This window comes from Corvus moneduloides, chromosome 8 (genome assembly GCF_009650955.1).
Source record: "Corvus moneduloides isolate bCorMon1 chromosome 8, bCorMon1.pri, whole genome shotgun sequence".
In the NCBI taxonomy this organism is placed as follows: Eukaryota; Metazoa; Chordata; class Aves; order Passeriformes; family Corvidae; genus Corvus; species Corvus moneduloides.
Genome location: NC_045483.1, coordinates 2161259 through 2175084, shown reverse-complemented (window position 1 = coordinate 2175084; position 13826 = coordinate 2161259). Strand labels below are relative to the sequence as shown.

General features: G+C 46.7%; 1 protein-coding gene across 12 annotated transcripts in view; it reads left to right on the top strand.

The window, feature by feature from the left end:
- Nucleotides 1-13826, top strand: part of PTPRE (protein tyrosine phosphatase receptor type E) — an 88717-nt gene that overhangs the window by 53519 nt on the left and 21372 nt on the right. For 8 of the 12 annotated variants that reach the window (XM_032115624.1, XM_032115621.1, XM_032115616.1 and 5 more), the window contains 3 exons: nucleotides 5401-5510; nucleotides 12587-12689; nucleotides 12928-13001. In XM_032115624.1, coding sequence (XP_031971515.1) covers nucleotides 5408-5510; nucleotides 12587-12689; nucleotides 12928-13001 — 280 coding nt within the window. In that variant the 5' untranslated portion in view covers nucleotides 5401-5407. Of the gene's footprint in view, nucleotides 1-3060; nucleotides 4135-5400; nucleotides 5511-10546; nucleotides 10572-12586; nucleotides 12690-12753; nucleotides 12849-12927; nucleotides 13002-13826 lie in introns of those variants that run through there. The other 4 variants (XM_032115618.1, XM_032115615.1, XM_032115626.1 and 1 more) reach the window with 4 other exon arrangements.

The window sequence follows — 13826 nt, the reverse complement described above, 5'->3', positions numbered from 1 at the left end:
CCCTGAGGCTCTGAGGAAGAATTACAAGGGTTCAAAATTAAGAAAATGAAAACTTGATCTGTTTGGGTTTTTTAAAACTCATGAATGTTAAAGCAGGTCAAAACATGGGACTTGATCAAACTTCTGGAAGCTGGATTTGGGGCCTAATGTCTAACTCCAAGTAACAGATCCTGTGGAATGGTTACCCCAAGGAGGAGGAATGGTTACCCCAAGGAGGAGGAATTCTGAAAAGCTGATTCCAGCTGATCCACGGAGGGTGGGGTGTCCCTGGTGGGCTGAGGGCAGGAGTCCGAGGTCCTGCAGCTCCACAGGTTTTGGTTCCCAAAGTGGGGATGGGGATGGAGGGCCTGGGTGTGGTCAGAGGGGTCTGTGGGACTTGGCACTTCCTGGAGCTCTTTGTTCATTTTCCTTGGAAACGCGAGGCAGGAAGGCTCTAACTCCAGCTGGATGGGGCTGGAGCAGCCTGGGACAGCAGAAGGTGTCCCTGCCCATGGAACGGGATGGGCTTTAAGGTCCCTTCCAACCCAACCCATTCTGGGATTCCATGATTGCATCTTGATGCAGGTTTACCCTGTTCCTTTGGAAAAGGGAGGACCACTTCTCTTTCCAGTTATCTTGTAAACACGGAATTCAGAGGAACAGTTTCTTTGGGAATGCTGCAGCACTGATTGCCTACCCTGATGACATAATGGGGCAGTAAAGCCCTAACCACGAAGGAGGTCATGGGAGAGCAATTCCAGTTAAACTATAACCTGGCAGTGCCTGGGATGGGTCAGCACACACAGTCCCTGGCTCTCCTGAAGCCACAGCTTGAGGAAAAAGAGAATCAGGCCAGCTGTGGGAGCAGCTCCTGGAGCCTGGGATTGCAGCCAGGAAGGAGCCGCCGTGCCGGCTCACCTGCTCCAGGTAGGGGAACCTCCAGGCAGCTGGAGAAACGGACACTGGGCCTGGAGATTCTTATCATGGAATCACAGACTGGTTTGGGTTGGGAGGGACCTTAAAGCCCAACCCATTGTACAGCAGGAACACCTTCCACTGTCCCAGGCTGCTCCAAGCCCTGTCCAACGTGGCTTTGGACACTGCCAGGGATCCAGGGGCAGCCCCAGCTGCTCTGGGGAATCTTTACAGGGACGAGCAGTGTGTTGGGGTTTATGGAGGGAAAGCAGGAAGAGCAAAGGAGAGAGGGTGGCTGTGTCCCCTTGTTGCCTTTCTGGTGTTTCTGTTGGGTTTTTTTATTAAACTATCAAAATTTTGGGGTAGGCACTTGCTGTGGCCAATGGCTTTGTCATCCTACAGTGACAATGCTTTCATGTCTCTCATTTTCATTTCTGTTTTCTGAATTGATGCTCCTTATCCTTGCAAATACGACTTTTATAGCACTGACAGTCTGGGGCATGACCTGAGCTCTGGGATTCAAAAGCCTGGGGGGAAAACACAAATCCCAACAGTATCTCCACTCTCCTCTGTGTTACCTGAGGTGTTTCTCTGATTTTTTCCTGCTTTAGGAGGATGCAAGGGATGGGTATCAATTTAACCTGCTCTGAAGCAGCTGGTGCATCCTTTGAAAAAGGAGCAGGGCTCCAGATCTGTAGCAGGGCCACGTGACACCACGGAGGTTTTGTTGGCCTATTTTCTCAAAGCCCAGGTTTTACTCTTAAGCTGTCAGGTCAGATGAGGATTCAGTTCTGCGGCCAAAATAGAAATTAGCCATGTGTGGTAATCAATTAATCCCTGGAAATAATGCCATTTATTCACGTTTTGGGGAGCTGGGCTGGCCTCATGGCACCTCCTCGGGCTGTGCGAGGAGCGGCCGCAGCGATCCCGGGAGGAGCTGTCCAGAGGTGTCACAGGCTGCCCCGATTCCTGAGCTGATCCCTGTGCAATTGCATTTACACTCCAAGTGCTTTGCCTCCTTGGACAGAGAGGCTGTGGCTGCCCTTGGATCCCTGGAAGTGTCCAAGGCCAGGATGGATGGGGCTTGGAGCAGCCTGGGATAGTGGGAAGTGTCCCAGAGTAGTAATAAACTATAGAAAAAAATCAGTGCATGGAACTGAAAAACATAAACCCAAAGTGCCTGGGCCATTCAGAGTAGAATCATGGAATCATTGATGCTGGAAAAGGTTTCCAGGATCCTGGAGCCCAAGCTGTGCCCGATGCCCACCTTGTTCCCAGCCCAGAGCACTGAGTGCCACATCCAGCCCTTCCTTGGGCACCTCCAGGGATGGGCACTCCAGACCTCCCTGGGCAGCCCCTTCCAATGTCAAATCACCCTTTCTGTGAAGAAATTCCTGCTGATGTCCAGCCTGAGCCTTCCCTGGCACAGCTTGAGGCCAGTCCTCGTCCTGTTGCTATTTCCGTGGGAGCAGAGGCCGACCCGTGCGTGCCCAGGGAGCAACGCTGGATGCAGTAGGATCCAAGTCGATAAATGCACTGTATTCCTGTGTGGTTTTAAAGGCAGTTCCTATTTTTTTTTTTCCAGGAGGGGCAGCAGTTGCCCTACAGCAGAGCTGTATAATAATAACAGTTTGACTCTCCCTGGGTCTTTTCCTTTCCACTTTTATCAACAAGAGGCTTCTTTGGTAGCACGTGGTTGTCCTTCCTTGTTCAGCTGTGCTTTTCTCCCTGCCTGTTCTCCCGGGAGAGTTGTTACTATTTTTTCCTTCTTGTTTTACCAGGCTGTATCATGACATTGTGCCTTTGTGAGGAAGGAAAATGTGGGAAATGCTGCTGTGCCTGCAGCAGTGGGGTTTTTTGGTTCAGAAAATGGTATCGTTGCAGGCCTGTGTGTAAAGGCCATAAATATAAATATAGAGTAAAGTTCACGGTGGTTTTGTGGGGTTGCAGCTTGGTCACCTCCCCATCCGCCCCAGTGGGAAGAGAAGGGACAGGAAACGGCCTCAAGCTGTGCCAGGGAAGGTTTAGATTGGAAATTAGGGAATATTTCTTCATGGAAAGGGATGTCCAGCCCTGGCACAGCTGCCCAGGGCAGCGGTGTAGTCCCCATCCCTGGAGGGATTTAAAGCCACGTGGATGTGGCACTTGGGGACATGGGGCACTGTGGCCTTGGCAGTGCTGGGGAATACTTAAATTTGATGATCTTAAAGGTCTTTTCCAACCTTAATTCCATGGTTCTCTACTTGGTCCTATGTAGTGCTTGGTCCTGCTGAGCCCAGTCCTTTGCATCCACCTCTGCTGCAGCTCCTGGATTTCCTTGGAGTTTTCCCCCTCCTCTCTTCAGGAGGTGGAAACGCAAAGGGCTTCAGCCGAAAACGAGAGCTCAGAATTTGCATAATCTTCGTCGCTATGTTTATTTCTGATAAATTGTGGGACACCACAGAGTGTTCCAGCCACACTTCATCACATCCCAGAGAACAGATTCCAGGGGTCTGGCAGGGAACTGGCATCTGGAAAACCCTCCTGACAGGGATTTGGAGTGAAGCGCTGATGTTCCTTTCACTTTCCGGTCTCCTGGAAACCTTCCAGCAACTCCAATTATTCTGTAGGGTTTTTTTAAGGAGCTGGATGTATTTTAAGGATGAGAGAGCGAACTCAGCACTGCCTTGGAAAATCAGCCACTTCCAGGATTGATTACCTGAAATTCCAGTGGATTTCAGCAGCCTTTGCTGAGGGTGGAAAGCATCCCAGCATTCAGCACCTCTTCCCTTTTAATTCCACTTTTTATCCTGGTTGTATTCCACATTTCCAAATCTTCCTCCTTTCCCTTCCCTTCAGTTTCCATTAACTGCTGCTGCATGTCCCGAGCTCCATAATTATAAATATAATATAATTATAAATTGTTAATTTGGGACGTTTACATAATGTTAAAAATGACACAGGCACAGTTTGCACTGAGGCATTAAACACAATGAATTGTCTAATCCCAGGAATGGGATTGGGAAAGAATGGGATTGTAAAACCCCAAGAACGGGATTAGGTGGTAAGACATTTAGTCTGCTTAAATTATAAATAGTAGTAGAAGGAATTGAAGGAGTAAATTAGTAGGGAGATGGACTGGGGAAAAAAATTAAGAAAATCAAGTTTGATGCTAATAATACTCTTTATTATTCTTTCTTTACTCGTTATGTTGGAGAAAAAAATAACTGAGCTTCCAGCTGTGTATCCAAGGAATACCAGGTGTGTGCTGAGTTTGAATTGACTCCTGGGTGTAGGACAAGGCTTTGGAGAGGCTGGGAATGACTTGGAATATTTCACTTCTGAGTAACAGCTGTGAGAGTGGCGAAAAGGTGGTGTGAAAGTTGTTGTTACGGGAGATTTTTCTTTACTTGAGCTTATCCAGGGATTATTTGAGGTGGATTATCCCTCTTTACATGGAAAGGTAGGATTTTCTACTGGTTCTTCTAATGATTGCCAAGTTCCTGGGTTTTTTAGTGTGTTGTTAGGCAGGGCTGTGTAATACCCTGTGGAAATTGCTAAATTCAATGTACTACCCTGAAACAGGGAGATCTGGTGAGCAGCATTTCCAGGGATATAATTTTAGCAGTGGCTGCAGAGCCACCATCTGGATAAATCCTGCCATTTGTGGAAGGCACAAAGTAAAGGTTGTGTGAAAATATTTCTAAATCAAGCAGGACTGGCTAATGGCTGAGATGGCAGCCTCTCCTAATTAATCTGTTCATTAGGGACTGGATAAATAAACAGCAAATCTGTAACAACAGTTACTTTCCACCTCGATTTAGAGGGATTGGAGTATTTCTAGACCAGTTTATTTATCTCCATCTATGAATTTCCCTGAATTAAGAGACAGCACGTTCTCATCACACCTTTCCTGTAACTTTCTTCACACTGGAAATGATTTTCTGGTCTCACAAAGCCCGAAATTCTGTGTTTGGAAAGCAGACTCAGCTGTGGCCCACATTCTCCCAAGGAATTCATGCATGGAGCACCTTACCTGTGGATAAAGGAATCAAGTGGGATAAGGGAACTCTGAAAAGTGTGTGCTAAAGGCACTTTAAACTTTCTGGTGTTTCTGGTCTGTTTGGTGGTAAAAACTTTTCCTCTTTGTTATGAATTTTCCTCTTATCTCTGGGAATGACTCCCAGGCTCGTTGCCTCAGTGTCCTCAGATACCTTTTTTTATGGATGGAGCTTTTCTGCCCTGATTTCTCATGTTACCTTTGAACCATGGCTGAATGTTGCCATTCTGTTGTTGGATTTAAGACCTCCTTAATGAATTTTTGGTGTGCACAAGTGGTATTTTCTTTTTCTTTTTGCATCAGAACTGAACATTCAGTGCTAAGGCAATGGGAGAGTATAAAACAATAATACATTTAAATTTCAAGCAAATATTGCTTTTTCTTTTTTCTTCCTTCTGCCACGAGATAAAAAACCCCATAATATTGACTTGCCCTGAAAATTTATCTTTCACTTTGCTTTCTTCCAGGTCCAGGATGGAACATTCCTGCTCGCTCCTGCTGCTCTGTGTTAGTTTTATTTTTGCACAAGCTCTGCCACCCAATGGAACTGAACTGCCCAAAACAACCACAACAACCAGTAAGGACATGATCTGTGGGGTTAGGATGGGCATGGAAAGGGACTTCAGGGAGGTTTCCCTGGTGGCACAGTCCAGGATGTTTTTGCAGGACTTTGACCCCACTAACACATTTCTGATGGTGCTGGCTGCCCTGTGGGTTTGGTCTCCACGTGAGTGGTGTTGGGGTTTCACTTTCTCTTTCCCATGGATGGGAAAACCCAGGATGGCTTTGGGAGAGGTGGAGGAGCACAGAGAGTCTCCTGCCTGGGCTGTGAGGTCTGCCTGGCCCAGGAGCTGCCCCCGGGGATCTGATGGGATGTGGACATGGATAATAGGAGGTGAATTTTCATTAGACAGCAGGAGGGATGTATTTAAACACCAGGAGGAAACCATACACAAGTTCTGTGTTTTCTCATGCAAAGACTCGAAGAGGGGGTGAGGTGCAGGTGTCCTGTGTGAGGTCCTGTCAGGTGAAAAACAGGAGAGTGTTGTCCCTGGAGCCGAGAGCAATCTCCTCCTCACTGGGCCACCACAGCACCTTTTATTCATCCTCATTTCTGTTTGCAGGATTTCTTCCTCTTCAAGGCCTCCCACAACCACATCCTAACACGTGACAGTCCTGGGGAGGGGCTGTTCAGGGGGAATAGGGTTTTATAAAAGTGCCCAAGGCCAGGCTGGACATTGGGGCTTGGAGCAGCCCGGGACAGTGGGAGGTGTCCCTGCCATGGCAGGGGTGGGATGGGATAATCCTTGAGGTCCCTTCCAGCCCAAGCCAGGGAGATAAAGCTGCTGATGTCCCATATAAACAATGTGACCAAGTCTTGACGACTGTTCAGGTGACTGTTGTTGACACCCAGTGTTTATAGGAGGCTGATTTGTGCTTTATTTGCTTTTAATTTGCCTGTGAACTTTACACCCCTGGGGATGGAGAGCGGAGCAGGAATCAAATGCCAGGCTTGGCTCATGGCCCCTTGGATTGTTTCGGTTCTTGGTTGTAGTAAGAGAAATGGAAATAAAGGAGATTCAGATGGGATATTGGGAAGGAATTGTTCCCTGGGAGGGTGCTGAGGCCCTGGCACATGGTGCCCAGAGCAGCTGGGGCTGCCCCTGGATCCCTGGCAGTGCCCAAGGCCAGGCTGGACATTGGGGCTGGGAGCAGCCTGGGACAGTGGGAGGTGGGACAGAATCATCTTTGAGGGTCTTTCCAGCCCAAAGCTGTCTTTGATTCGCTGCTAATTTAGGTGTGAGCATTTGCCTTCTCCAGAATCCAGGGGCAGGGTGGGTGCAGCTCTTCCTGGGCACTCCCAGAGCTCGGAAGGGGAAGTGGAGGTTGGGGGAACAAGGGGCCCCCACCATCAGCAGTGACAATCTGAGTGTGGCTGTGCCTTAGTTCTCCCAAAATAACCAAATTATGAATAGTAATGAAGCTTTAGCTGAGTGTAAATTTGCTAATTAATTGGTTCGCTGGAGCACTGTCGGCCCCTGCATCTTGTCTGGCACCTGGAACTGTAGAAAAACCAGTTACTAATATTGGGCTGAATATGCAAGAATATGGGAATTGAGAAGGGGAAGTCACTTGTTGGTTTTATCACTTCCCATAATTTTAATAACAAAGGGAGTTTTGCCATTAATGTTGTTCATCTTCAAAGATTAACTTGAAATTGTGTTGAATTTAAGTCCAATAATATGGATAAGAGTAATCTGATCATCCCTATTTTAATTAAATCTTAATTTCAGTGATATGATACAGAAATGATTGGTGTGACTAAACTGTTTTTCCAAAATATCAAAGCCTTCCTGACTTCACAGGGAGGAAGAGTTTCGTCTGGCAGACAAGTAGGTGCACACTGAAAATATATTGCTGCAGAAAGAGTTCCAAGATAACAGGATTATCTAATAAATTTGATAGCCTTTGAACTAATACTGCACTTTTAAATACAAAACTAAAGATTTTTGATTGAAGCATAAAGAAAACTCCATTTAACAGACTGTAGAAAGAACTAAAAGATCCTAAAAAAAATCCAGCTTTCCTTTTGCATGCTAATTTGATGAGTGATCCCAAAAGATAAGCTGCTTTTGATTCTGAAAGGAATTGGTATAAATTATTTCATGTCATTATTTGAGCTGCCTTGATTTTTTCAAAGATTTGCTGAATTACAGCATCAGCTTTATTCTTATTTAAAACACAGTTGCCTTGTCTGGATGGGTTGGTTTTTAGCTCTGCTGCCATTTTACTTCCTACAAGAGCACCATGAAATTGCTGCCATGAAATTGCTACCTTGAAATTTCCCTTTCAGAAAATGAGAATATTCTGGGGTTTATTGCACTGCCATTTACTGGAAAGCTGCCCTGATACTTAGTCCAGATATTCAACTGTATTAAATAAATAAACCACAGAATGGTTTGGCTTGGGAGGGACCATGTCGTTCCAACTTCCAAGCTCGTATTTATTAGAATTTGCATAAATAAATGTATATTTCCAGTAGAGACAGCTTAATGCTCTCAGATCCTTGCTACAGACTGTTTATTCATGATACTGTCCATGACATTCACATAACTCCTGCTAATTCCAATATTTGTAAATTCTCCAGGATTAGTCATGGACAGGATTGTTTTACTTCCTCTTGTATTTTTACTTGTTGAGTAGCTGAAATGTGGAAGCAGCCTGGGAGTAGCAGTTGTAAACCTTTAAATACCTTTCCAAATGTTTACATTCCACTGGCATTTACTCCGCCAGCGTTCATGGGGTTGGTGCCTTTGAATCCTGTCGTTCCTTTCCACCGCCGCTGCAGGAACGTGCAGAGGGGAGGAATATCAGAGGAGCTGCAGGTTAAGAGGCAGGAAATGGGGCAGCTTTGGGGGTCCTGTTTGGTGCTGGTTTCAACTTCCAGCAAGTCAGTGGGATGCTGGAAATAAGATTATTTCCCTCTCTGCCCCACTCTGGAGAGACCCCACCCAGGACACTGTGTCCGGCTCTGGGGTCCCCAGCACAGGACATGGAGCTGCTGGAATGAATCCAGAGGAGGCACCGAAATGTTTAATGGGATGGAGCAGCTCTGCTGGGAGGAAAGGCTGGGAGAATTGGGATTGTTCAGACTGGAGAGGAGAAGCTTTGGCATGGCCTAATTGTGGCCTTTCAGGGCCTGAAGGGGCTCCAGGAGAGCTGGAGAAGGGACTGGGGACAAGGCATGGAGGGACAGGACACAGGGAATGGCTTTAAGCTGAAAGTAGGGAGATTTAGATGGGATATTGGGCAGGAATTGTTCCCTGGCAGGGTGCTGAGGCCCTGGCACAGGGTGCCCAGAGCAGCTGGGGCTGCCCCTGGATCCCTGGCAGTGCCCAAGGCCAGGCTGGACATTGGGGCTGGGAGCAGCCTGGCACAGTGGGAGGTGTCCCTGCCCATGGCAGGGGTGGCACCGGGTGATTTTTAAGGTCCCTTCCAACCCAAACCATTCTGTGACTCTGAAATATCCAGAAGGGACCCAGAGGTGGGACTTCCCTGCGAGACTCGTGGTTGTTTCATGGGAAAAATGAGGCCGCATCAGAAAACCGAGTTGCGAAGATGGAATCTGGCTCCTTTTACTTGGTATTTAAATGCCAGAGGGGTGCTCTGCTGGTAGACACCCAATTCCAAGAATTAGTTTGCAAAGCAGAACTCCAGAAAGAGGTGGTTTGGGATTGAGGGTTGGACTGGGTGACATTTAAAGGTCCCTCCAGCCCAGACTGCTCAGTGATTCTGTGCCTGCAGTGCCAGCTGGGCTGTGCTGGCTTTGCCTGAGTGGGATTCAGCTGAGACATGAAACTTGCATTTACTGCTGCTTGCCTCCTGTTTTCTGCCACTGTGGGTGCTGGTTTCCCTCCCCTACCTGTCTTTTTTCCTTTGCCCTTCCTTTATTTAATATTTTTCTCTGATTTGGGTTTGTGCTTCACATGTAGCAAACAAATCTCCTGCTTATCAGCTGCCCATCAGCTCCTGCCTTCCTGCAGCCAAGGCATGGCAGGGTTGGGGTTTTCTCTTCCAAAAATAGCCTGAGAGGCTTTAGTGTGGGTTTTGTCATATTCCCTGTTGGATGTTTGTTTGTGATATCTGTGGTTTTTGAAAAGAAGATCAGACCTGTGCATAAATAGAGTTGGTGATTGTGGGATTTCTCCTGTGCTCATTTAAACAAGATTTTGTTCTGTGTCACTTACCAGAATAATTTCTGGATTAGGACAAACCTTGCCCTGCTGGCTTGCTTTTGTGGAGGGGGAAAAAGTGTTTTAATCACACTTTTATTCATGGGCCATTTTACCCAAAAATGCAAAGGAGCTGATCCTAGGATGGAGAAAAATCAAAGTTTGGGAGGGAATGTGGAAGGAGGATCACTGATGTGCACACGCTGCTGTTAATCCCCGTTCTCCTTGGGGCTGGCTTTGTGTTTGACACAAATGGGAAGTGGGAACATCCCAACCCTGGAGGACATGGTGATGTGCTTCCAGAAAGAGCCACGGGCCAGCAGCACCAGGGATGGAGCCAGGGAGAGCCCTGAGTCAGCCTTGGTGGGTGCCAGGGGAAGCACAAGAGCTGTCAGCACCCTCCTGGTGATAATCCCCCTCTCTGGTGAATATTGAAGTCACTTTTTCATTATATCTCTCAAAAAATTCCCTTGGGATGATCTTTGGCTGGCTGTGAGCAGAAATCCCAGTGGGTTTGGGCCACAGCTCTTGGGGTGGGAGCAGAGGAAAAGTTTTCCTGCTTTGGAGGATTTGCCTCCACCACATCCATTTACTGGGATGTTTCAGTCATGAATTTTTGAAGCAGTAGGGATTAAAAAATTATTTCAGGCCTTTGTTTCAGTCTCCCCTTAAAACCTTCCTTGGTCTGGGGACAGTTGTGTTGGCCAGATATGCTTCAGCCTCTGGTCTGCAGTGGCCTAAGCTCAGTTTTAACTTTCTCATGCAATTTTTGGGCTACTTCTATAAATTTACTGATATTAAAACAAATTGCAGGTAAAAAATGAAACCACACTGCGCCTCACTCACAGGCTCTGCAAGTGAGCATTGGTGAACAACTGCAAGGATTTGGGAACAGATGTGCCCAGGTACAAAGAAGGGACTTTTTGTGGATTTTGACCCAATTTCCTTGTGAAATGGTAGGAGGAGAGGTGACATCTTGGGGCAGAGAATGAAATCAGTCGTGGCAGGGGTGCTCTGCCCTTGGCTAAAGAAATGGGGGCAGCGATTTGGCAGAAGGTTCAACTTCTCCCAGCTTGGGTTGAGCTTTCAGTATTTACGTGGGAATCACTTCTCCAAAGACACCCCAAAAATGGTGCAGCAGTTCTATGAAAGGAAGAGATGGGTGATTTTTTTTATTGTGTAATTGTCTGAGGGAAATTTCAACTGTCTCGTGAGACAAACTCGTTGTTTTTCCCCCTCACGTCATGGGTCTTGTCACAGAGCTAAAGAGAGCCAACACAAACCCCCAAATCCTGGAGCATTCTGAGATCCTGAGGGTGACATTTCTAAGCTCCAAAAGTGGGTGGAAGTGGCTGCATTTTGTCTGCGAGGGGCAAAAATAGGGAATTTTTGTGTTTGCTTCCCCGTCAGCCCTCGGCTTCCAGACGGAGTTGCAAAACAGCGCACAGAAAGTGTTCAGTGGTGATTCATCTTCATCCAGACACTCCTTCCAAGAGTGATTTCCTGAAACCCTGCCAAGTCATGGCTTCTGATTACAATTTTGTCATGCCTGTCACTTTTATCTTTATACACCACTTAAATGTCATCTCTCGTGCGTTTTATTGCCTTCCCTGGCTTCGGATTATGATGTTGACTTACGAGACCTTCTTTCCCTGTGTGTCCTGAGCTCACCTGTGCCTCTAAAGGGATTTTTTCCCATGCCCTCACACCCTGCTTGAGCACACAGAGAGTTCCCAGCTGCTCCCAAGACTCAAATGGTTTTGCAGCCATCAGTTCTGGGTAATTGGTTGATCCATATGAATCCTTTCTGAGTTATTGCAGGTGTTATGTGTTCCTCAATATTTGATTGAATCCCAGAATTGTTTGGAATGGAAGGGACCTCAAAGCTCATCCAGTGCCAGCCCTGCCATGGCAGGGACACCTTCCACTGTCCCAGGCTGCTCCCAGCCCCAATGTCCAGCCTGGCCTTGGGCACTGCCAGGGATCCAGGGGCAGCCCCAGCTGCTCTGGGCACCCTGTGCCAGGGCCTGCCCACCCTCCCAGGGAACAGTTTCCAATTCCCAATATCCCATCCAACCCTTCCATCTGTCAGCTCTCAAAGACCACTGTAGGAATGGTAAAAAAACCCATTAGAAAGTGTGTAAATGTAATTTAAAAGGGAAAAAAATCTAAAATACCAGCAGCAACAGAAATTGCATTAATTTTGGAGGAGTGGTTGTAGGTTTGTGTTTTGCTTGCTGAAGGTTCAGGCTGGGAGTTTGGCTCCCTTAAATAAAACATGTTGGGTTTTTAATGATTTTAATCTGTTCTATATTGAATTATTCAGTAGAACTAAAAGGTTACAGAAGCATAATGAAAGGTAAAGAGACACATGCATAAAACACTGGGAACAGAAGGGTGAGGCTCAGAGTTTGTACCAGATAGAACAAAGATGTTCTTTAATCCCCATTCTGAGGAAAATCTCATTATTCCTACTCACTTGTATATTTATATAGAATATGAGTGAATAAAATCTATATGAAAGGTGGCATTTTTGGGTGGTTTCTGTCTGGTTGAGAAGCAGCTGATGGGCATAAGGGCACTGCAGCAGACCTTTTAATGGACTTCAGATTCAGCTTAATACCTGTTCAGCTTTCTCTGACTACAGGTAAATCCCTTGCTTAACCAGGCATTCCAAAAAAGTATCCTTGATTTTCTCTGAAGTGGGTGGTCTGGTTGTGCTTTTGAAGAGGGGGGGAAAAATTTAAAAACAAACAAAAAAAATAACTGTCCATTTGAGCTTGCCTGTGCCAAGTGATTGTGATGTTTTTAGTAAGTAGAGGCAGATTATTGGACAGAGTTTTTGATGCACCAAGCACAGCTTTTGCGCCAGAGGAGGATCCATGTCTAATATTCCACATTTCTTGTGTTCCATCCCCAGACTCTACCGAGGAGAACAACTTGCACAAGGAGCTGCTGACTTCGCTGCTCATTCTGGTGCTGGTGGTCATCATTTTCGTGGTGCTGGTGGGGTACTTTTTCAGGTGGGTGTTTGTAGGGCTGTGCAGTGGCTCAGCCCCATCCTTTGTGCCCTCCCACGGAAGCAAAAGGGGAGGCAGAGCCTCGGCGTGGCACAGACGGGGCCGTGCCCGCCCTGCTCGCGCTGCCAGCATGAACAGAAAGAGTTTCTCCAGAATTACATGGTGGGTCAGAAAGGGCTGTGGGGAAATGCTGCTTCCTCTCAGCAGAGGTGCCCAGGCTAACGTGGTGTCTCTGCTCCAGGTTCAGGAGACACAGGAAAGCCGTGGTGAGCTCCGGAGACAAAAAGATGCCAAATGGGATCTTGGAAGAGCAAGGTATGGAGAGATTTGCTTTCAGACTCTCAGGTTTGTTTGTGTGTGCCTTGTTCTCTAATTAACAATTACTCAACGTTTGCTTTTATTTATAATATAACTGACAGGGTTGTTATTAAAGAGAAAATAGTTTAAAAAAATACGGTCACAAATGGTTTGGGTTGGAAGGGAACTTAAACTCATCCAGTTCCAACCCCTTCCAACACTTGGATGTCTCATCCAACCTGGCCTTGGAGTAGAGATCCATATTTAGAAATCCATATTCAAGTAGTCTGTATAAAATCTGAATTTTCAGTTGGTGGTTTGAATTAAGTTTCACTTTAAGCTGTGATACAGCAAATGTTTCTGTGTAAAACTTGCCTGGGCTCTTGGGAGATGTTTTACCAGAATGCCAGCCGAGATCCGCGTTTCTGACACTGATCTTTGGATTTCGAGAAAGAATTGCAGTATTTCTTCCTAAAATGGGGTAAAAGGTCCTTAACTCTTTGTGAATACACTGGGTGGTTTCTGAACGGGAAGTAGGGGCTGAGATGGGGCAGTTTTAAGCCAGAGGCAGTGAAATAAAACACTCTGAGGAGTTAAAAATGTTTCCCACTGGTTTGAGTTGTGCTGGGTTTGTTTCCGCCCGCGGGGATCCCCGGGCTGGCTCCTCTGTGGGGCCCAGCTCAAACCCAGCAAACCTGGAAAGGCCGTGCAAGCTGTTTTAGCCACAACCCAGAGAAAAATGATACACTTAAAGATAAAAACGAATCAGTCTGTGGGTTTTGCCAGTTGCACTTCGCTGTGTGTGAAGTGATGAGTGAGTTAAAGAGGGTGGCAGCTGGAGGG